The sequence below is a fragment of the Harmonia axyridis genome, chromosome 2, assembly GCF_914767665.1.
Source record: "Harmonia axyridis chromosome 2, icHarAxyr1.1, whole genome shotgun sequence".
Lineage (NCBI taxonomy): Eukaryota > Metazoa > Arthropoda > Insecta > Coleoptera > Coccinellidae > Harmonia > Harmonia axyridis.
Genome location: NC_059502.1, coordinates 46,376,157 through 46,399,616, shown reverse-complemented (window position 1 = coordinate 46,399,616; position 23,460 = coordinate 46,376,157). Strand labels below are relative to the sequence as shown.

The 23,460-nt window shown below is 31.0% G+C and overlaps 1 protein-coding gene across 1 annotated transcript in view; it reads left to right on the top strand.

Moving 5' to 3' along the window:
* Positions 1–23,460, top strand: part of LOC123673327 (sensory neuron membrane protein 2-like) — a 138,331-nt gene that overhangs the window by 52,072 nt on the left and 62,799 nt on the right. The window contains exon 2 of the mRNA XM_045607812.1: positions 666–784. Coding sequence (XP_045463768.1) covers positions 666–784 — 119 coding nt within the window. The remainder of the gene's footprint in view (positions 1–665; positions 785–23,460) is intronic.

The following is a 23,460-nucleotide window of genomic DNA, read 5'->3' as shown; positions in this document are numbered from 1 at the left end:
CAGAAACCTTCAATGGATAGAGTCTTTGGAATGATCGAAGGATTTCCCCATTTCGAACTTCATATCTAGCGTCCTCGTTCATTGAAATTGTTTCATTGAAAAATTCCATAGTTCCATTTTCTTGATCGTTCTTGGTTTTCATTGCGACTGGATCTTTTATTCCTAAAAAATTTCATAAATCTGCTATGGAACAATTAGTGATGCCCAAAAATATAATTCCGTTTTTGAAATTCGTTTCACCCTACGGTACCTATCCCTGATCTTTGAAAGTTCTTCTGGTAATGCTGACTCAATTAAAGGAAAGAGCATAGCAGCATATTTATCACGAGTTAACCCAAGCGTTTCTAGTGCTCTCAGTTGAGCCAATAAACCATAAAAAAGGCTCTACAAGTGCCACATAATAAGTATGTTGCATAAATTACTAATGATGGTACTGAAACCACTAGGGTAATAAACATCAGACCGTTATCTCAGATTGATAGTTGTTGAGAGTAGTAAGTTAATTCTTTGTTGGAAATAATTATACTTTCAACAAATAATTTAATTACTAGGTTATAAAACCTTGAAACACTCCAGGCATACCACTAGTGATTTAATCATTCAATAGTAAAGATTGTGTCTCTAGGTATGATAGATACAAAAATAATATGTGGAAAATTTTTCAGGAGCACAAGTTCTGTTATCCTTCCCTCATTTGATGTATGCTGACAAAGAATATCTGGATAGTGTTGAAGGATTATCACCTGACCCAGCTCTACACGAAACTTTTGTCATCCTAGAACCGGTAAGAAATTTGCAATTGCTCCTGGAATGGAATATTGTGAGAGAATGTCGTTTGATACCATTAGGGTTGAACACAAAATATAAACCAATTTATGAAAATACAAAAAGAAAAAGGAGTACGATTTCCAAGTGTGTAATATCATACGATATTGATTAACTATCTGGTTATTGTATCAACAAAAATGCCATCAACATAACCATTGTCAAACAGAAGATTTCCACGCCATTTCATAGGAATCATAATCGAAAGTAAACCAAGGAGAATGATGTTCGTCATCAAGGGAAAGAAGTATACTGGTTTCACCCTTATTAGGGATCATCAGTACCGCATAACTTAACCCAAGGCGACGAACAAACGAAAAAACAGGCATGTTATTGAACGCTGGCAGGCGCAATTCAGTATAAATACTGTTTACTGTTACCCTGTTTTCGTACTTCTTTTTCTTTATGTATTTTCATCATTCATTACCAAGTGCAAGTGTAAGCCAATTACATACTATTCATTAAACCAATTTAAACTTACTGTATCCACCTCAAAAGAAACTTCGTCTGAAATTCTACATTTACACAGTCATCAATACGTTTTACATGTTTTTTTCAAATAAAAATTTGAGTTTTATAAAGAGAAAAGAGTTGACTGGAGCCATAAATGGCAAATCCTCATACCTAAGCTAGTTAAAACAACAGTTGTACAAGAAATGGAAACCTTGTCGATTCCGAAAGATCCTCGAAAATTTTATTGAGAACATCAATTTTGAGGTGTAACGTTCGGTACCTTCTTATTATAGGTATCAAACTATATTTATTAAATAAGGCCACGTTTTATTTTATTTTATACTTTATTAAAATCTCTTAACTTCACCGCTATAATGTTCTCTCTCGACTCACTCTCTCGCGCCACCTAATGGCGGTACCTCACCCCAATATGGGAGAGGGGATTTCAGCTACTGAGCAACTCGGAATATAGGCAATCAATCATACATATTAATGTTTGATAAGTTACTCAATAACCTTACAGAGGTTGAATGAATTCCTGCTGTTTGAACGTAACTATCATCATTGCAACAGAAAAAGACAGTTTTGTGAACAATCTGTACTTGAAATCTAACATGCCGATTCGGTTAAAGTGACTCATGTTGGATGAACAGGAAAAACGGTATATATATATATATATTTTTTTTTTTTTTTTTTTTTTGCTTCACACTTTCGTGGGGTTATTTCCCAGTTTACCCGGGCCAGTAGGCCAAGGGTAAGCTGTGCTACTAGGAATTGTTAGTAGGGATATATGATTTGCCGGATTATGCCCACTGTTCCCAGTATTACGGCTTTTTGCATCCACGTTAAGGTGTTTGATGGCAGCTTCAGTTCTTCGATGTGTGCAGCAGTCTTCCGGTGAACCAGTCCATTGGCGGTTATGATTAGTGGTATTATTCTGACATATATATATATATATATTTATATATATATATATATATATATATATATATATATATATATATATATATATATATATATATATATTGTTATGGAACGTATATTCAAGCTGAGATTATTTTGTTGTTGATATAAATTAAATTGATTCAATCCAATAACTAAATTTGATACTATATCTTTTATAATTTAGCGCCGACTATATATCTCAGTAGGGTTCAATTCAAATTCAATTATATTTTTTTATTAATTTAATTAATATTTTCGAAATTCACTAACGATAAGAAAATTCTTATCTAATAACTAAATTTATATTAATCTAATCTTATATTTACGTATTTAAATCTTCATCGTTGTTCTATGTTATGGTATGGTATCGTCTTCTATGCTCCTAACCTCGAATCCAGATTATAACCTTAATTTGTATTAATTCAAGTTGCATTGTTTTGAATCCATTTTCCATTTAATATTGCTACATTACTTCATCTTGCTTGAATCCAGGGAAATTTCTTCTTGAAATTGATTAAGTATTTTTCCACTTCTCACAATGATTTTCAGGTACGTATTCAATAATTTTAATATCTTGCAATTTTTCGTAAATAAATTCTTTCGTTTATCAATTATTTCAGGTATATTTCTTGAGTCAGGTGATGTGCTCTCAACAATGGTTTTTTACTGACTGATTAGCTGTCATTCAGCTGGGCTGGGCTTTATATAGATTTTCAATGTTTTCTTGAAATCAAGATTGCCTTGGATGTCAAAAAATTTTCCAAATATGATGCTTTCGCAATTTTCTCTTTTGAGGTGAGTTTTCCTTCTTCAATCTTGATCTAGTTAATTTCTCCATTCTTTTCCCCATCTTTTGGTACCACATATGTTGCATTCGGTCGATTCGAAGTTACAAAATTTTCAAATATTCTATATACAATTTGGAAATTTTTCTAATATTCACTTTCTTTGGCCTAATATTCAAAGATTTCTATCTATAACTCCTGAAATCTACTACATATTTCTAAATTATACTATAATTTAAAGAAATATATACATTTTTGTATGTTTGAGACATTAATTACTTTGGAATCCCTGATTTATCATTCGATATCCTATCCCTATCCATTTTTTACAATTTTATTAGGAATTTCAGCTAATATTACATTTTTGAGATTGCATCTAGATGTCATTCACTAGATCACGAGCTATTTCATGAAAATTAACATGAGGAATATAAAATAGATGATCATTTTTTATCATTTTGAATGAAAATTGAATATTCAGACTTTTGACTCTTTTAACATTATTTACATGATATATAAATGGTTCCTGATACTTGAGTTGAACATCTTTTGTTGATTTTATCAAATTGAACTTGAATTTCATTAATATTTTCATTTTGTTTCAGATCCTGAGATGTTTTGAATGAATATTGATATAGTACTTTAGAAATATTGGATTTATGCTACTTTTATAATGTGCAAGTGAATGGAATAAATGAATAAAGTTACTCTACTTTCTTTAAAATTATTGGATCATATCAAGTTAAAATTTATTATCTATTTGATGAATTTGGTGTAGTTTCCGAAAGATAGAGTCTGGTAATGTATTCTCATTGATTTTATAAGTTGATAATACCATTCCATAACAATTCCCCAAATTTAATATTTGAAATTTTTTATTTTCAATATTAAATTTAAAATATTAAAATTTCTCCAAAATTCTGAAATTTGATTGAAATTTAAATTAACTTTCATTTGTTGTCTGGATGAATTCATATAAATCATTAATATGAAAAATTCCTCTTATTCTTTCTGTTTCTAATTCTTTTAATACATAATTATTCAAACCATTCTCATTATCTATTATATATGGTCCCTCGAATGGAGTTTTTAATTTTGCACAAATCTCATTCCGCTTTATTCCTGTGGGATCGTACAATAACCAAATCTTTTTTTTTTAAACTTTACATATTTCCTTCTATTCCTCCTCTCCATTTTCTTTCTGTTTCTTTTTCTGTTCTTTTTCAATCTTACTTTTACCTTCTTTATGATGTCTTCATTATTTATATGACTTGTTTTGTAATAATTTCTTTCTTGTTTCATTGAATATAAATTTGTTTCTTCTCTAATTGTATTATGCATTGTATTCAACAAAAATTCCACTCTGTTTGATTGTATATCCCATTTGTTTTGTTCTCTATTGACAAGTTTTCTTGAATATTTCACTACTTCTTGAATGAATCGTTCTGATGGGTTTGTTTGAGTATCACTTATACTGTTATAATTCAGAATTATCTCTTTATTTTCATTATATTTGTCTTCTATTGAATTTTGTGGATTTCCTAGCTCATATATATTTTGGTCAATCTTGTTTTTATTTTCTGAAAATTCTATTAAAGGTGCTGTATACTGATTTATTAATTTTTCATTGAAATTCATGTTGATCTCTCCTAAAATTTTCAATTTTTCATTCGACTTCTCATTTTGAATTCTTGCAATTTTATACATCTCAATCTTATTGATTTCTAGTTGCTCATTTTGTTTTTCGATATCATTATATATAATACTCAGATTTCCTTCTGTTAGATTGTGAACTTCAGTTTCACAAATCTCCAAATTCTCTTCAAATATTTTTCTTTCTGTATCTAATTCAGCTGAAGATTCTTTTTGTACTTTATTTCTTTTGGTATATAACATTTCCTTGCAAATCATTAATATATTCCCAAGATTCTTTTCCATTTCAATTCCCTTATCTGCCAAATGAATTTTCTTCTCTTCTTTAATTTCTTTCAAATTTTAATCCAATATTTTTGACTCATCTTCAAATTTTTTACTCATATTTTCTTCTAAACTTTTCGAACAATCTTCAAATTTTTTACTCAAATTTTCTTCTAAACTTTTCGAACAATCTTCAAATTTTCTTCTAATTTTTTTATTGCAGTCATTATTTCCCATAAATTCAGTTCTTTTCTATTTTCTTCACTTATTTCCATATTTCCTCTTGTATTTTCTTCTTCATCCTCTTTTTCTCCAATTTTCGTTTTACTTCTTGTTTCCATTTTTTATTGAATAATCAATGATATGATTCCAACAATTATGTATTAATTTGAAAATTTTTTTTTTTTTTAAATAATGCTGTAATTGAATTGATATAATAATGCTGTAATTGAATCAATATAAGCCACGCGTTGGGCGCAATTGTTATGGATCGTATATTCAAGCTGAGATTATTTTGTTGTTGATATAAATTAAATTGATTCAATCCAATAACTAAATTTGATACTATATCTTTTATAATTTTGCGCCGACTATATATCTCAGTAGGGTTCAATTCAAATTCAATTATATTTTTTTATTAATTTAATTAATATTTTCGAAATTCACTAACTATAAAAAAATTCTTATCTAATAACTAAATTTATATTAATCTAATCTTATATTTACGTATTTAAATCTTCATCGACCTCATCAGTGTTATGGTATGGTATCGTCTTCTATGCTCCTAACCTCGAATTAAGATTATAACCTTAATTTGTATTACTTCAAGTTGCATTGTTTTGAATCCATTTTCCATTTAATATTGCTCCACTGCTTCAACTTGCTTGAATCCAGGGAAATTTCTTCTTGAAATTGATTAAGTATTTTTCCACATCTTCTCACAATGATTTTCAGGTACGTATTTAATAATATTAATATCTTGCAATTTTTCGTAAATAAATTCTTTCGTTTATCAATTATTTCAGGTATATTTCTTGAGTCAGGTGATGTGCTCTCAACAATGGTTTTTTACTGACTGATTAGCTGTCATTCAGCTGGGCTGGGCTTTATATAGATTTTCAATTTTTTCTTGAAATCAAGATTGCCTTGGATGTCAAAAAATTTTCCAAATATGATGCTTTCGCAATTTTCTCCTTTGAGGTAAGTTTTCTGTCTTCAATATTGATCTAGTTAATTTCTTCATTTTTTTCCCCATCTTTTGGTACCACATATGTTGCATTCGGTCGATTCGAAGTATTCAAAGATTTCTATCTATAACTCCTGAAATCTACTACATATTTTTAAATTATACTATAATTTAAAGAAATATATACATTTTTGTATGTTTGAGACATTAATTACTTTGGAATCCCTGATTTATCATTCGATATCCTATCCCTATCCATTTTTTACAATTTTATTAGGAATTTCAGCTAATATTACATTTTTGAGATTGCATCTAGATGTAATTCACTAGATCACAAGCTATTTCATGAAAATAAACATAAGGAATATAAAATAAATGATTATTTTTTATCATTTTGAATGAAAATTGAATATTCAGTCTTTTGACTCTTTTAACATTATTTACATGATATATAAATGGTTCCTGATACTTGAGTTGAATATCTTTTGTTGATTTTATCAAATTGAACTTGAATTTTATTAATATTTTCATTTTGTTTCAGATCCTGAGATGTTTCGAATGAATATTGATATAGTACTTTAGAAATATTGGATTTTGCTACTTTTATAATGTGCAAGTGAATGGAATAAATGAATAAAGTTACTCTACTTTCTTTATAGTTATTGGATCAAGTTAAAATTTATTATCTATTTGATGAATTTGCTGTAGTTTCCGAAAGATAGAGTCTGGTAATGTATTCTCATTGATTCATTGATTTAATAGGTTGATAATACCATTCCAAAACAATATATATATATATATATATATATATATATATATATATATATATATATATATATATATATATATATATATATATATATATTTTTTTTTTTTTTTTTTTTTTTTTTTTTTTTTTTTTTTTTTTCCCTTCACACTTTCGTGGTTATATAGGATCAACCGGGTGGGAGCACCAAGGTAAAAATCCTGTCGTCACCTTCAATAGGAGTAAAGCACCTGGCGGATGATGTTAACCGTCCCCAGTACAACGGCCTTCTGCATCCAACAGATAGCATTGTTGGGAAGCTGGAGTTCCTGCAGATGCTGCACGGTTTTCTTATGGACGAGCCCATTACAGCTTATGATGAGAGGTTTTATTTCCACTCTCTGCAAATTCCACATTATCTTAATTTGCCTTGCCAGTGTCTCGTATTTTGCCACTTTTTCTCTATAGGATTTTCCGAGATTTTGATCTAGAGGCACTGCAAAGTCTATGATTATGGCACTATTTTTCTTTTTATTTTTTTTTTTTTATTTATATATATATATATATATATATATATATATATATATATATATATATATATATATATATATATATATATATATATATATATATATATATATATATATATATATATATATATATATATTTGCTTACGAATTATATATATATATATATATATATTTTTTTTTTCACCATCTATCGGGTTGGTACGTGAGACAACCGGGCTGATTCTTCAGCCAAGATTATTCTCAGGAGCTGGTCAAGAACTTCCTGACTATCCGCGTAGTGCCCAAAATCACCTGCTTTTGGGCTTGACTAATCGAGTAAGTATCAAGTTGCAGCCTCTTTGTATTTTCCAGCATGTGGCCCTCCACCAAGCCGTTCACCGATATAGATATATATATATATATATATATATATATATATATATATATATATATATATATATATATATATATATATATTTATCCAACAGACGTATTCAGTCCCGTTATACTTGGCAGGCTACCTCAGACCCATGTGATCCGAGTGTTTTCTTGGAGTGTATATGTGAAAAATCAGCTGTTTGAAAATATAACTCCTTAGGCATCCATAGAGGGGAAAATTTTTTTTTCATTTAAGAAAGTTATATATTCTGTTCTCTTTTTGAGACCCGTCACGTTCCGCCAACTTTTCATTCCCACATATACTCGACTGACATGTACGGCCCACCTTGTCGATCCCAGCGGTGTTGTCAGATCACAGGGTCTTATCGTGTCTATTCGATATACCATATTGTTATAATTGTATAAGTGGCGTTGAGAACTGAACAAATCAAGATAATATTGCATTTTTCGCATGGTTCAGCTTTTTAATGAATAATGTTTATTGAATAATCTCAACTGTTACTTTGAATGAATGAAAATTTGTTAGAATATCCGTAATTTTCGAATATCGAGTAGAAATGATCTCAAACGATTGTAATTCAATTCAGAAAATATCGATATCTTACACTATATCCGCCAATCACGATTATATTATGTCTGAATCTGGAGTTAGTTGATGAAATAAGTTATCTGAAATTTTGGTTATGAGTTCTTGTGTTTGATGAGACCACAGCGAAACTTTTGTGAGACAAGTTGTATTTGATCGACCATTTTTTGACTGAGTACATAAAAAGCAGGACGAATAATCAAATGGTGTGGAATTTATAGCGAGAAAACATCAAGGATGGCAAAATAGATATTATGATTTTGTTGATTTATAATACGTTCAATAATAATACTTCTTAGTTACAACTAAATTGAATACGATAAACATTCTTAGAATTTGTCTCAGAACTGAAATCATCTGGAAAAATGAGAATGGGTGAGTGAAATAGATATTGTGATCGGGTACTTGATTAAAAAACTCATTTAAAATATAATTAATACTTTTCAGTCTCAATGAAATATTTTCGATAACAATCTATTTTGCTGGAATTCTATATATACTAGGATTTAAATTCTAACTTAGTCATCATTCTGGAAACTTGGTGAATGCGCGGAAATTAATTCCATGTTTTCTGGGAGGCTTCTTATTCCTTACATGATTCTCGAAGTGTTTGAAGTACTAAATTCTTCTCCTCTCCTGGCTATATATGGCGTTTCTGTTTTACTTCTTCACTTTAAGTGACCACGTCAGTTGAAGAACCTTGGAATATAAGTATCAAATATTAGATTTTTCTTGAAACATTATGGGCTTTCACTGCCATTATCTCAAACAGAACCTATTTAAAACATTTAATATTCCTGCCTACTTCAGAAGGTGTAGAGGGTAGGCAAATTTCGATGTTTTAGCACTACAACTTTTAAACCATTGGACAAAGACAAAATCTGATACCGATTCTCGGTCTCTTTTTCTGAGGAAGTAACAAGAGTAGTATTCATTTTTGGCCACCTTCTTTTGTTTTCGAGTTATAAGCGAAAATTGGGAAAATACTGAAGATAGAGCTCTGAAATTAAAACATTATCGAGGCACTTTTTTACGTTAAATCCAGTAGCGTGCTTGTTTTTTCAAAAAAGTCTCTAATTACGAAGCTACGACCCAAAGTTAAAGTAAAATATTGAGACTCTTAGTTAAAAAAAAGTTTTTGACCATTTTCTGTTATTTATTCTGGTTCAAACCATACAATGTTATATATTTTCGAAATCAGGAAAAATTAAGCCTTCAAAAAATGACACAGAAATTTAGTGTTCCCCTTTGAAAAAACATAACTGGATTCTATGTAAAAAAGTGCCTGTATAATGTTTTAATTTCGGAGCTCTAGCATCAGTATTAGCGGAAATATAAAAGTTTTTCGATATCGCCATTTTTCCAATCTTCGTTTATAACTCGAAAATAAAAGCAGGTGGCCAAAAATGAATACAACTCTTGTTATTTTCTCAGAAAAAGGGACCGAGTATAGCGTATCAGATTTTGTCTCTCACCACAGGTTTAAGAGTTGTAGTGCTAAAACATCGAAATTTGCCCACCCTGTACGCTCTGTTTGTGAGGAACAAATCAAATTTGGCCCCAGATATAAAACATAAATTAACTATTGAACTGCTCCAAATAGTCATCATTTATTTTTCGTTGCAATTAAGTTTTGAAATCATAATACAATCGTGTGTTTTTTCAGATGTAAATCTGAAAAATTTCTATGCAAAATGGTTTTTTTTCGTCTGAAACATATTAAACACTAAATATTAATTATTCATCAAACTTCAAAAATTAGCGAAAGTTTTACTTTCACATGTCAAATATCATATTGAAATCTGTGGACTTCAGATAATGTGAATTGTCGGTGGGCACCAAGATCTATGAATTTAACATCGTTAGATTTGTCCCTTTGATCACATTTGAAGAGCAGCATTCATCAGTTGAAAAATTTTGAAAAGAAAATACCCAGCAATAATAAATTGAGAGACTTTTTATATAGTTTGATGAGCAATTTATATATCATGTTAACAGATATACGGATGGAATGACATACATACAGACATATAGGCATACAGACGGAAGGACAGACAAAGAATTTGACCTATGATTTTTCATCCGGGAGTCGAAACTCTATTGTTTCAGATAATTTTTGGCTTATTATGCGAAAACGAAAACTTTCCTCGAAAAACGAGCGCGCAAGAACTATTTTTCTCATCTTTAACATTCTGTGTGATTTGAATTAGAAATGCATGTATGAGGTCCTAGGGAAAAATTGAAATATTCTTGGCTAGGAATAACTTTAAATATATTAACACTATCTTCCAATCTGTGATGATGGCTCATCGGTGCACATTGCTTATTTCAATGAACCTCTCTTTCAATGCAGATACCTGCAGAATAGATATCAGTTGATTCATAATTTGTACCACTAAAATTAGTGAGAAAATGATAAGTTATTGCTTCAAACAAAATCATGAACTAATGAAATTGTCTCATGGAGAAATCAGAATCTATTCTATAAAAAATGTTATAATAATAATACCCATTCCTGTCGCAATTTTTACTATGCAGTTGCTGCGCGCGGACATTGTTCCTTCATTTCTCAACACAACTTATACCAATTAAACGATGCTACAATAACACGAAAATTTCGCGCCCTTTTTATATCGAATAAACAAGATCGAACTCGACATGCGAGAACGCCCCACTCTGTATATAATTGTTATGGTCAATTAACTGCTCCAGTCCCTCAATGTGGTAGCCCGAAAATAAAAGGCAACTATTTCTATATTAGATATTTCATCTTTTCTGTATATGGACCTGAAAGTAACACTTGGCTACTTATACAAGCCCAGTGAATAGAGCCGTCGTCATGAGAAATACTCATTTGGAATTTTCTGTACGCAGCTCGTAAATCATATATTTCAGCTGTTTACATTATATGAAGGTGATGTATGTAAGGAAGAAAAATGACTTCATGATTTGATTATTGTATGAAAATTAAGAGGAGTATCAACTGTATATGAAAATAAAATTCATCTATTTCACAACAACAAACAACATCTACGCTTTGTTCCATCAAAATCGAATGAGAATGAAAAATTGTTGGTCATTCGAAAAAATTCTTTCACGCAGGCGGCATCGGAGGTTAGACCTCCTTCAAGCGTTTAGACTGCAGTCTCAACACTTGAACAACAACAACAATTGTTTAGGGCATTCAGAATTAGCGACAAACATCCAGCTAAAAATTTTAATCGTATTTTTGACTCAACGTGGAAAAGGAAATCTTCCATTCAATTATTCAACATAACAATAAAAATTTGGAAGTACCAGTTTAACCTCCATTGCCGCCTGCGTGAAAGACTTCTTTCGAATGACGATACAATTTTTCATTGTCCTACGATTTTGTTCGGACAAAGCGAGATGTTTTTCGTTGTTGAAAAATAGATAGATTATCAGCAAATACAGTTTATACAGAATGGAAATGCTGTCCTAACCTATCTCTTCAATAATTATTTTCCTGAACAATATATTTGAAGAATTCAACTTTGTTATGGTTTTCCATTTAGATTTGATGGCAAAATATCTCTTGCAGAATGTGTATATTGTGAATACTTTTCTATTGTCACTAGATCTCACCAGTTCTCATTTCATATCAATGAGTTAGTGCACCATAGAATGAAATATTCTAAGATTTCGTTTGTCTGTATTGAAAGTGGTCAGATATACTTGTAAGCATCGATTTATTTCAAAAAAAGTATCTACTCTACTCTACTCTTTCGATATTATTTTCCAAAGTCTGATTACATGTCTGAAATATCATTTTCACAAAAATAATTTCGAACATTATGTAGAGTAATTGTATTCGATGTTCATTCAGAGCAGTTACAAATATCAATAACCATAAACTCACCAACACACTATTAGAGCTGTACGGAATGTATCTTGGAAATGAGGCTGATTTCGAAAAATAATTGAACTACTCCTTCTAATTTTCATACAAGAATCAAATCATGAAATCGTTTTCCTTCCTAACATACAATACCTGCATATAATGCAAATAGTTTAAATATTTCATTTTCGAGCTGGATACAGACAATTCGAAATGAGCATTTCTCATGACGACGGCCGTTTTTACCGGGCTTGTATAAGTAGCCAAGTGTTAGTTTTAGGTTTATATACAGATAAGATAAAATATCTAATATTGAAATCGTTCATCTGCGGTCAACCACATTGAGGGATTGGAGACGTTGATTGACCATAACTATTATATACAGAGTGGGGCGTTCTCGCATTTGGGTCCGATCTTGTTTATTCGATATACAAAAGGGCTCGAAATTTTCGTGTTATTGTGGTATCGTTTGATTGGTATGAGTTGTGTTGAGATGTGAAGGAACAATGTCCGCGCGCAGCAACTGTATAGTAAAAATTGCGACAGGTATTATTATTATATTTTTAAATAGAATAGATTATGATTACTCTATGAGACAATTTCTTTAGATTATGATATTCTTCGAAGCAATAACTCATTATTGCCTCACTAATTTTAGTGATACAAATTATGAAACAACTGATAATCTGTTCTGTAGGTATCGACGTTGAAAGAGAGGTTCTTTTAAATAAGCAATGTGCATCGATGGGTAAGTAAGTAAGTAAGTAAGTAATCTTTATTAATCCTTTAGATTGAGAACATTCAATATAGGACATGGCATCATTATAGATTGGAAGATTGTGTAAGTATATTGAAAGTTATTCCCAACCAAGAAAATTTAAATTTTTTCTAAGAACCTCATACATGCATTCCTAATTCAAATCACACAGAATGTTAAAGATGAGAAAAATAGTTCTTGCGCGCTCGTTTTTCGAGGAAAGTTTTCGTTTTCGAATGTTAAGCCGAAAATTATTTCAAACGATAGAGTTGCGAATCCCTGATGAAAAATCATAGGTCAAATGCATTGTCTGTCCTTCCCTCCGTATGCCTGTTTGTCTATATGTATGTATGACATTCCATCCGTATGTCTGTATGTCCGTCCATTCATCTGTTTCTTTGTCTGCCCTTCTGTATATCTGTTTTCAAGCTACACAAAAAAAGTTGAAAATGGAATATAAAGAAAAGTTCCCATAATATTTTTATCATTGGTACCTACTATAGTAATGAAACAAAAACATCCTACAGGTGCTTTTTTCAGTAGAATCTATTTGTGTAATAATTCTTTATTGCTGTTAGTTATTATAGATCTGATACAATCTTGTGGTTTTTAATGTATATCGAAATGAAATCGCTTTTTATTTCCTTTTCATAATGATAACATGGAATATAAATTGCTCATCAAACTATATAAATAATCAAAAATTCAGTTCCACATAGCAAATCACCCTAAAGCCTATCCATTATAATCTGTGAACTTCAGATATATTCGGTGGCCACCAAGTTCTCTGAATTTAACAGTGCCGGATATTTTATTTCAAAATTTTTCAACTGATGAATGATACTCTTTGAATGTGACCAAAGAAACCAATCTAACGATAGTAAATCTTGGTGGCCACGGACAATTTTCCTTATCTGAAGTCCACAGATTTTAATAAGATATTTGCCATGTGAAAGTAAAACTTTCGATGATTCTTCAAGTTTGATGAATAATTTATATTTAGTGGTATATATGTTCAGAAAGAAAAAAAAATCGTTATTTTTCATGGAAATTTTTCTGATTTACATCTAACAAAACAGATGTTTGTGTTATGACTTCCAATATTTATTGTGTTGAAAAACAAATGATGATTATTTTGAATAGTTCAATAATTAATGTTTATATCTGAGGCAAAATTTGATTCGCACCTCACAAACAAAGTGTACACCTTCTAAATATGCAGGAATATTAAATGTTTTATATAGGTTCTGTTTCAGATAATGGTCGTGAAAAGCCCAGAAATCTTATATTTGATACTTATATTTCAAGGCTCATCAACTGACGTGGTCACTCAAAAAAGTAAGACGCCATATAAGGTCAGGAGAGGAGAAGCAATAAGTACTAATACACTTCAAGAATCATGTAAGGAATAAGAATCCTCCCAGAAAACATGAATGTATGGAATTCATTTCCATGCATTCGCCAAGTTTCCAGAATGATGCCCGAGTTTGAATTAAAATCCTGGTATATAAAGAATACTAGCAAAAATAGAGTGTTATTGAAAATATTTGTTTGAGACTGAAAAGTATCAATTTCATTTTTGTTTTGTTATTTTTAAACCTTATTTGCAGACTTGCAGTTATGTGATATTTTCAGTTTTTATTATAATTATATGTTCAATGAGTTTTTCAATCAAGTACACACTCACAATATCTATTTCACTCACACATTCTTATTTTTTCAGATGATTTCAGTTCTGAGACAAATTCTAAGAATATTTATTTTATTCAACTAGTTGTAACTAAGAATTAGATCATTCCAGTTATTGATATAACATTTATATCAATGATTTTATTTTGATTCATTCTTTTAAGTTTCGATATTCCTAATTATTTCACAGAAAAAGTTCAATATCTCCTCATAACACTATACCAATCTATTGTATTCTTCCTTAACACTCCTAATTGATTGAATTCAAACCGTTCTTTTTATGATTGGCCATCATTTCCAACAAAGTTTTGATTGTGAAGCATGGTTCTTATTCGGTTCATTTATATATTTTTTCCATTGTTTATATATGTCACTGACAAAACAATATAAAATAAAGTTATGTCATAGGTAGTCATAAATCATTAAACTTGATTCTATACTCATCATGGCTGCGCCCGACAGAATCGATTTTGAACGAAAATTACTCATCAATTATTCGAATTCAATGGCTTGATAATTTTTTTTTCCAAAATCCGAAGATCAAAGTTTTTTGAGAAAAATGATCGCATGCAGCTCTTTTGTAACAAGCAGCAAAAAGGTGCTGCACTACACAATAACTCAAGTTCTATACAGGATGATTCCAGATCAGACTTGAACCGTGGAGAATAAGTTGGCATGACTCATTTGCGGTCGTTTGAGTCATATTTATTGATAACCCTAAATTTGAGTTCTTTTGATTCTTAAAAGATTTTCTACCTTAGTTCATTTTTCGTCTTCATTTTCCACGTTGATCCCAATTCAATAATTATTTCGCTTTGAGGTTATCTGAATAATATATGTTTGGCATGCAACTTTTGATTTGCCAAAAATATTTTCGAATCTGGCCAATTTACTCCTTTTTTTCTCAAGTGACAGTTCCGCATTCACTTGTTTCGTGCAATCATAGGCAGGAAAATTATGAAGAATTTTCGGAAACAGATATGAAACTTCTTTTCTCGAAGTTTCGTTGATTGATAGGCGTGAAATCATTCTTCAATAGAATAAGTGTTCCGCATACTCTAGGCTCAACGTTGGTATATTTCTGAACGAATTGCTTCCTTATCGGAGGATACATATGACAGAACCTGTTTCGCGCCCAGTGAGAAGTACAGCTCCATCAACTTCGGATTTTTACGCTTGGGACAGATTTAAAAAAATGATATATGAGAGAACCTCTTACGTTCACGTATACGTTTCATTTAAGTTAATAAGAAAATTTGTATATATATATATATATATATATATATATATATATATATATATATATAGATATAGATATATATATATATATATATATATATATATATATCGATATACTCTACCGACTTTTCAGTCCAAAACTGACGTTGTCAGACCCGGCTCCGGGTCTGGTAGCGTTTAACCATATATTCTTGATCAGGGACGTTCGGGGATGCCAGGGGTAAATTTTCAGCCGGGTGTGAAAAATCGGTGAAACATCATAATATATACAGAAAACTTCAGGGTTCGGCCAGTGCGAGGGCGCTTGTATCGATTTCAACACGCTGTATATAATTGATATATTCGATCTTCTTCTCCAGACCCTAAATATGACAACGCTGTAGATTGTATATATACTTAAACCTCACACTCCGCACTGCTTATACGAACCCGGTATATAGGACCGACGTCGATAGAAATAATTTTTTATTTGTTCTTATAGAGCTTGTAGATCGGATATTTCATTTTTCTGATATAAACATCTGAAAACCATACGATTTGAAGGTTATACAAACCCGGTTCATTGAATAGACGTCATGAGAATTGAATAGTGATCCTTTCGATTATGAACCTAGCACCCATACTTGAAGAACTTATTGAAACTAATAGTATTCTTCCATGGGAGTCGTTGTAATAAATGCTTTCCTCTAGAGAACTTGGAATTCTGCTTAATGGAACAGTGATACATGAAAAATTTTATAAGTGGTACAAATTTTCTCAATAACTTAAATGAAACGTATAAACTATGATTCTAAATTATACGTGAACGTAAGTGGTTCTTTCATATACCATTCATTTGAATCTGTCCCAAACTTAAAAATCCGAAGTTGTTGGAGCTGTAAATCTCACTGGGCACGAAACAGGTTCTGTCATATGTATCCTTCGATAAGGAAGCAATTCGTTCAAAAATATACGAACGTTGAGCCTAGAGTTTGCGAAACACTCATTCTATTGAAAAATTATTTCACGCCTATCAAACAACGAAACTTCGAGAAAAGAGGTTTCATATCTGTTTCCAAAAATTCTTCATAATTTTCCTGCCTATGATTGCACGAAACAAATGAATGCGGAAACTTCTCTTGAGAAAAGAAGAAGTAAATTGGCCAGATTCGAAAATATTTCTGGCAAATCAAAAGTTGCATGCCAAACATATACTGTTCAGATAACTTCAAAGCGAAATAATTATCGAATTGGGATCAACGTGGAAAATGAAGACGAAAAATAAACTAAGGTAGAAAATCTTTTAAGAATCCAAAGAACTCAAATTACACGGAAACTATGGATTTAGGGTTATCAATAAATATGACTCAAACGACCGCAAATGAGTCATACCAACTTATTCTCCAAGGTTCAAGTCTAATTTGGAATCACCCTGTATAGAACTTGAGTTATTGTCTACTCAATAACTAAAGTTAACTCGTAAATCATATATTTCAGCTATTTACATTATATGCAAGTGATATATGTAAGGAAGGAAAACGACTTCATGATTTGATTCTTGTATTTTTTTTCGAAATCAGCCTCATTTCCAAGATACATTCCGGACAGCCCAAATAGTGTGTTGGCGAGTTTATGATTTTTGATATTTATAACTGCTCTGAATGAACATCGAATAATATTACTTTGCATAATGTTCGAAATTATTTTTGTGAGAATGATATTTTAGATATATAAATAGACTTTGGAAAAGAATATCGAAAGAGCAGAGTAGATACTTTTTTTGAAATAAATCGAAGCTTACAAGTGTATCTGACCACTTTCAAAACAGACACACGAAATCTTAGAATATTTCATTCTTTGGTGCACTAACTCATTGATATGAAATGAGAACTGGTGAGATCTAGTGACAATAGAAAAGTATTCACAATATGGAAATTCTTCAAGAAATATTTTGCCATCAAAAAACCATAACAAAGTTGAATTTTTCAAATATATTGTTCAGGAAAACAGTTATTGAAGAAAGAGGTTAGGACACCATTTCCATTCTGTATATACTAAATTTGGAAATAAAGTGGTCATATTTCTATTTCACAACAACGAAAAACATCTACGCTTTGTTCGAACAAAATCGTAAGAGAATGAAAAATTGTTTCGTCATTCGAAAGAAGACTTTCACGCAGGCGGCAACGGAGGTTAAACAGGTACTTCCAAATTTTTATTGCTATATGTTAAAAAATGGAATGGAAGATTGTCCTTTTCCACGTCGAGTCAAAAATACGATTAAAATTTTTAGCTGAATGTTTGTCGCTAATCTCTGAATGCCCATAACAATTGTTGTTGTTGTTCAAGCGTTAAGACTGCAGTCTTAATTCTTGAAGGAGGTCTAACCTCCGATGCCGCCTGCGTGAAAGAATTTTTTCGAATGACCAACAATTTTTCATTCTCTTACGATTTTGATGTTGTTCGTTTTTGTGAAAAAGATAGATTAATTACTTTATTTTTATATACAGTTGATACTCCTCCTAATTTTCATACGAGAATCAAATCATGAAAACGTTTTCCTTCCTTATATACATCACCTGCATAGAATGTAAATAGCTGAAATATATGATTTACGAGCTGCGTACAGAAAATTCCAATATTTCTCATGACGACGGCCGTTTTTACCGGGCTTGTATAAGTAGCCAAGTGTTACTTTCAGGTTCATATACAGAAAGGATGAAATATCTAATATAGAAATAGAAATTCTCGCATGTCGGATTCGATCTTGTTTAATCGATATAAAAAGGGCGCGAAATTTTCGTGTTATTGTAGCATCGTTCCAGCATCTTTTTTCCGCTTGTTACAGGAGAGCTGCATGCGATCATTTTTCTCAAAAGACTTTGATCTTCGGATTTTGGAGGAAAAAATATTATCAAGCAATTGAATTCGAATAATTGTTGAGTAATTGTCGTTCAAAATCGATGCTGTCGGACTCAGCCATGAGTATGAAATCAAATTTGATGATTTATGGCTACCTATGATAATACTGTATTTTATATTGTTTTGTAAGTGAAATATATACAAACGATGGAAATAATATATAAATGAACCGAATAAGAACCATGCTTCACAATCAAAACTATGTTGAAAATGATGGCCCATCATTAAAAGAACGGTCTGAATTCAATCAATTAGGAGTGTTAAGTAGAAATACAATAGATTGGTATAGTGTTATGAGGAAATATTAAACTTTTTTTGTGAAATTCATATTAATATAGGAACTAAGAAGAATCTAAGTATATATAAAACCGCTTGCACATATACGTCAAACTTTAAACGTAAAATCACAGCCCAAACGGGACCATCTAGAGCAAAAATGACAAGAATAAGACCCCCCTCAAAATCGTCTGGAGATCCCGGGAAAAATCCCAAACCTTCGATTCTCCCCGCGGTTTTCGAGTATACGGGGTGTTTCGGATCATTTTGACATTTCAAGTCCCATATTTCTGTGGTATCTGTGGACAATTTGGCTGTCAGTGTCATGTTAATAATAAATATTCCATTTCGATATATGAAAGTTCTTGAAACAGTTTGCAGTTTCCAAAATTGTTATTCAATATTTAAATAAATGCCGACAGATAAAATGCAAAGTTTTCGGCGAATCGAAAATTCGATAGATATTTGTCAAAATTTGGAAATGAACATTGATATCATCGAATGCATTTTCCTCAATTCAGGTTTGTTTTAAGTATTTGTATCATTCAATTGGATATGAATGTTACTTTATTTCAGGAATTTTTCGTTTATTTTCCACAAACTATAAAACTACATTCTCTTTCGTGAGAATTTGAATCTATTGCGACAGAAGATGGAACTACAAAAGAGAACAGAAGCTTCATCTGATTATGTATTAAACAGATAGAAAAACTCCTTAGAGATAATTCACAATTGGCTTTATTACTGGAAAAAGAGCCAAGTTAGTCAGATGACATTCAAAAATTTCCATGTGTTTTTGGAATATCTAAAATATACACTTTTACGACTGAAGAGTGTAAAAATATAGGTGACCTACAGTTTTTGAAGAATTTGAGTGCAGTGCTGTTGAATTTATAATGAAGAAATCAAATCGTTGTGAAATCTTTCATACGAATAATTTCAACCATATATACCCTGTTATATTATCATAATATTATTTGTCGTTCAACTGAAACCTTGGAAATTAAGAGACTCTCAAACTCATAACCTGATTTCTCAAAAAGGTTCTACCTAGATATTAAATTTGCTTATGTGGTAACATAAGCCATGGGTATTCGAAAGGCAAGTCTATTCATTCTGTCTCTTTTCAGGTTGTTCATTTATAGCTATACTATATACATATATAAAATCAGTTCAAATTTTTCACTTTAGTTACTAGTCAAAATGTTACAACAGAAATAAAATTTGAAGGATCATTCAGTATATGAAGAATTTTGACATGGCAGTTACTTTCGAAATTGGTATAAATTTTCCAGCAATTCAATGTAGGCATAAAATACTTTATACTTGCATCTTGAAATGAATTTTGCACTTTTTCAGTGTTCAATAATGAGATAATTATTAAATTGACTCAAGAGATTAACAGAGTATGCTTTATCAGGATTAGTTAATACTGCTAAAAACGTTAATAAACCTATTAATTCCTTATATGGTTCATCATTACAACTCTCTTTTGTTGAATCAAATTTCAATTAAGTTTTCAAAGGAGTTTTCATATGTTTACAATTAGACATGCTGAATTATTGCAATACATACTTGAAGAATATAAACAATTACTATACTACCTTTTTCATAATTTCTAGTGATATTCATCCCTAAACATTTTTAGCTTTCCCTGAATTCTTTATGATGAAATTATCACTCAAATTTTCTATCAGATATATTCATTCAGAATTAACATATGTTAAAACAAAAAAGTCATCCACGTACAATGCAACAACAGTTAGCAAGTTATTTTTTGATTTTATGTAAATACAATGCTCAATTGTTGATCTTCTTTAACTAATATCTGTCAAAATTTCATTTACTATATATATTTCCCTGTTCAATTTACTTCTGAGTAAAACCCAGAGCTACAAGCTTGCTCTATAACGTAACGAACCATCACGATTAAGCTTTAATTCAGCTGTCCTCCACTGAATCAGAATTATCTAGTGAAATTTCTATATCATCTCTTATCTATGATAACTCCATCTCGACTGGTATTAATGAAATTGTTACCTGTATCCCTTTGATCATTCACCAGAACCCACAAAAATCATTTTTGTCCATATACCTTCAAGAAATATGGAACAGAAGAGTATGCAAAATTCATCGATACAATTTTCAGATTCTAAAAACGCCTTCAGGGTTCTTCAGGAATGTCCAATTGGTCTTTCAATATTATAAATTATGGAAAATAACCTACTATTAACCAAATTTTTAGATTTCAAAAGGTGTCCTTCCTTGTATTTCTTAATAAATTATGAAATAGAAGAATAATTTGTTGCTCAACTGAAAAAAGTATTGATGAACCTCGGAAATGAGGGACTTCTTATAACCTGATTTCTCAAAGATGTTACTGATATTATTACGATTGCTTGTAAGGCAACATTAGCCATGGGTTTTTGAAAGGTAGATCTATTCATTCTGCCCCTTTTTAGTTTATTATAGCTATACTGAATATTCCTAAAACAAAATTTCACTGTAGGTCTTTTCATAGATCTTATCGAATGATTATGTAAATTCAATATTTGTCAAAACTGAAAATAAACATTGAATGCAGTTTCTTTTTCAGGTAGTATTTCTATTGACTGATAATAACTCTCACATTTTGATTATGCATTTTTCTCAAATTTTTCAAAGAAGAAAGGAATTGCCATTTCTAGAGAAATGAGAATTTCAGATTTCAAAATGTCTAATTACTACTTCAAATATATATACACCCTATATAATTGTTGATCAAATATTGTGTATTTCTTTACAAATTAGTTAATAATTTGAAGCTTTAATCTCAATTTTCAGAATTGAATTGGTCCAACATCTCGAGATACTTCTAATTGATATTCGACAAATAAATATCCTGTATAATTATTCATCCAAACGAAAATAATCCATCTTCTGAAAAGAAAAACAATGTTTACTATATAGAATTAATTTTAATAATGATTCAAAAGTGATGAAATTTTGCAGACTTACTTTTTTTGGGTCTTAGATCACGAATCCGCTGTCATAAATTCATTAATTCAGCTAGTTTTTTTGTTTTAATTGTGAAATTGGCCTAATGAAGGTGAGGTTATCCACATTAATAGCTAGTTTTCTTGTATTTTATTAACTGATTCTCGTTAGAAATGATTAATTAATCACATTTCAAGCTTTCCCTGAAATAAAAATGCCTTTTTTTCGTCAAAATCGATGATTTTATCGATTGTTTATATATGGCGGCGGCCATCATGTTTAATACGTAACGTCTGTCAGATGCATAGACCTAATATTAGGTCTAATAATCTGCAACGTTGCCTGTATGCCAGATCTTCTTGATGGGATCGGTTTTTTACTTGGTGGAAATTCATATTAATAGATAAACTGTATGGAAACTCATAATTTTCGCACAGCTATTCGAGCAGAAAATTCGGCAAGTTTATTTTCGAAATGAATAAATGGTAGTTCATATGGTGTTATTCTGGTTTTTTCGATATTGGCATCGGATTCAGTTTAGTACTCCTGAACATATACAGGGACATTGATGTTGACGAGGACGCTGTGATTACAAGGTTTTCAAAGGGTTCACAGACCAAATTAGATGTTGTGTTATACTTGCCAATTGTCTTCTTTTTTTTTCATATGAAACAATAGATTTACTATTTTTTTTTTTAATTTCTACCTGAATAGATAAAACCGTGATAAGTAAATAAATATATTACAATATAACAAATACATAAGCGTACAAATTTCTTTACCGAAATTTGAGGCTTTATTGTAAATATACATTTGGTTATACATTTATGATTCGAAATATTGCCCATCGCTGGTCACTCTACTTTCTCACATCTTTCGAGCAGCGTACGAATTGAAAAAACTGGTCATCTTTTGAAGCGAACCACGAATCGATCCAAGTTTTTAATTCTTCATAAGATAGGAAGTGCTGGTCAGCCAGGCTGTGTGCTATTGATCGAAACAAGTGATAGTCCGAGGGAGCAACGTCTGGAGAATACGTCGGGTGGGGTAGGAATTCCCATTTCAACTTTTTCAAGTATATCTTGACTTTCGCAACATGGAGTCGAGCATTGTCATGCAGTAAAATCCATTTATCTACTCTCTCGTCGTATTGCGGCGGTTTGTCTCTCAATGCTCGACACAAACGCATTGATTGCGTTCGATAACGACCGCCTGTGATCGTTTCAGTCGGTTTTAACAACTCATAATACACTACGCCGAGCTGGTACCACCAAATACTGAGCATGACCTTAGAACCGAGAATATTCGGTTTAGCCGTCGACGTGGAAGCATGGCCGGGATATCCACATGATTTTATGTGCTTGGGATTATCGTAATGAACCCGTTTTTCGTCTCCAGTCCCAATCAGATGCA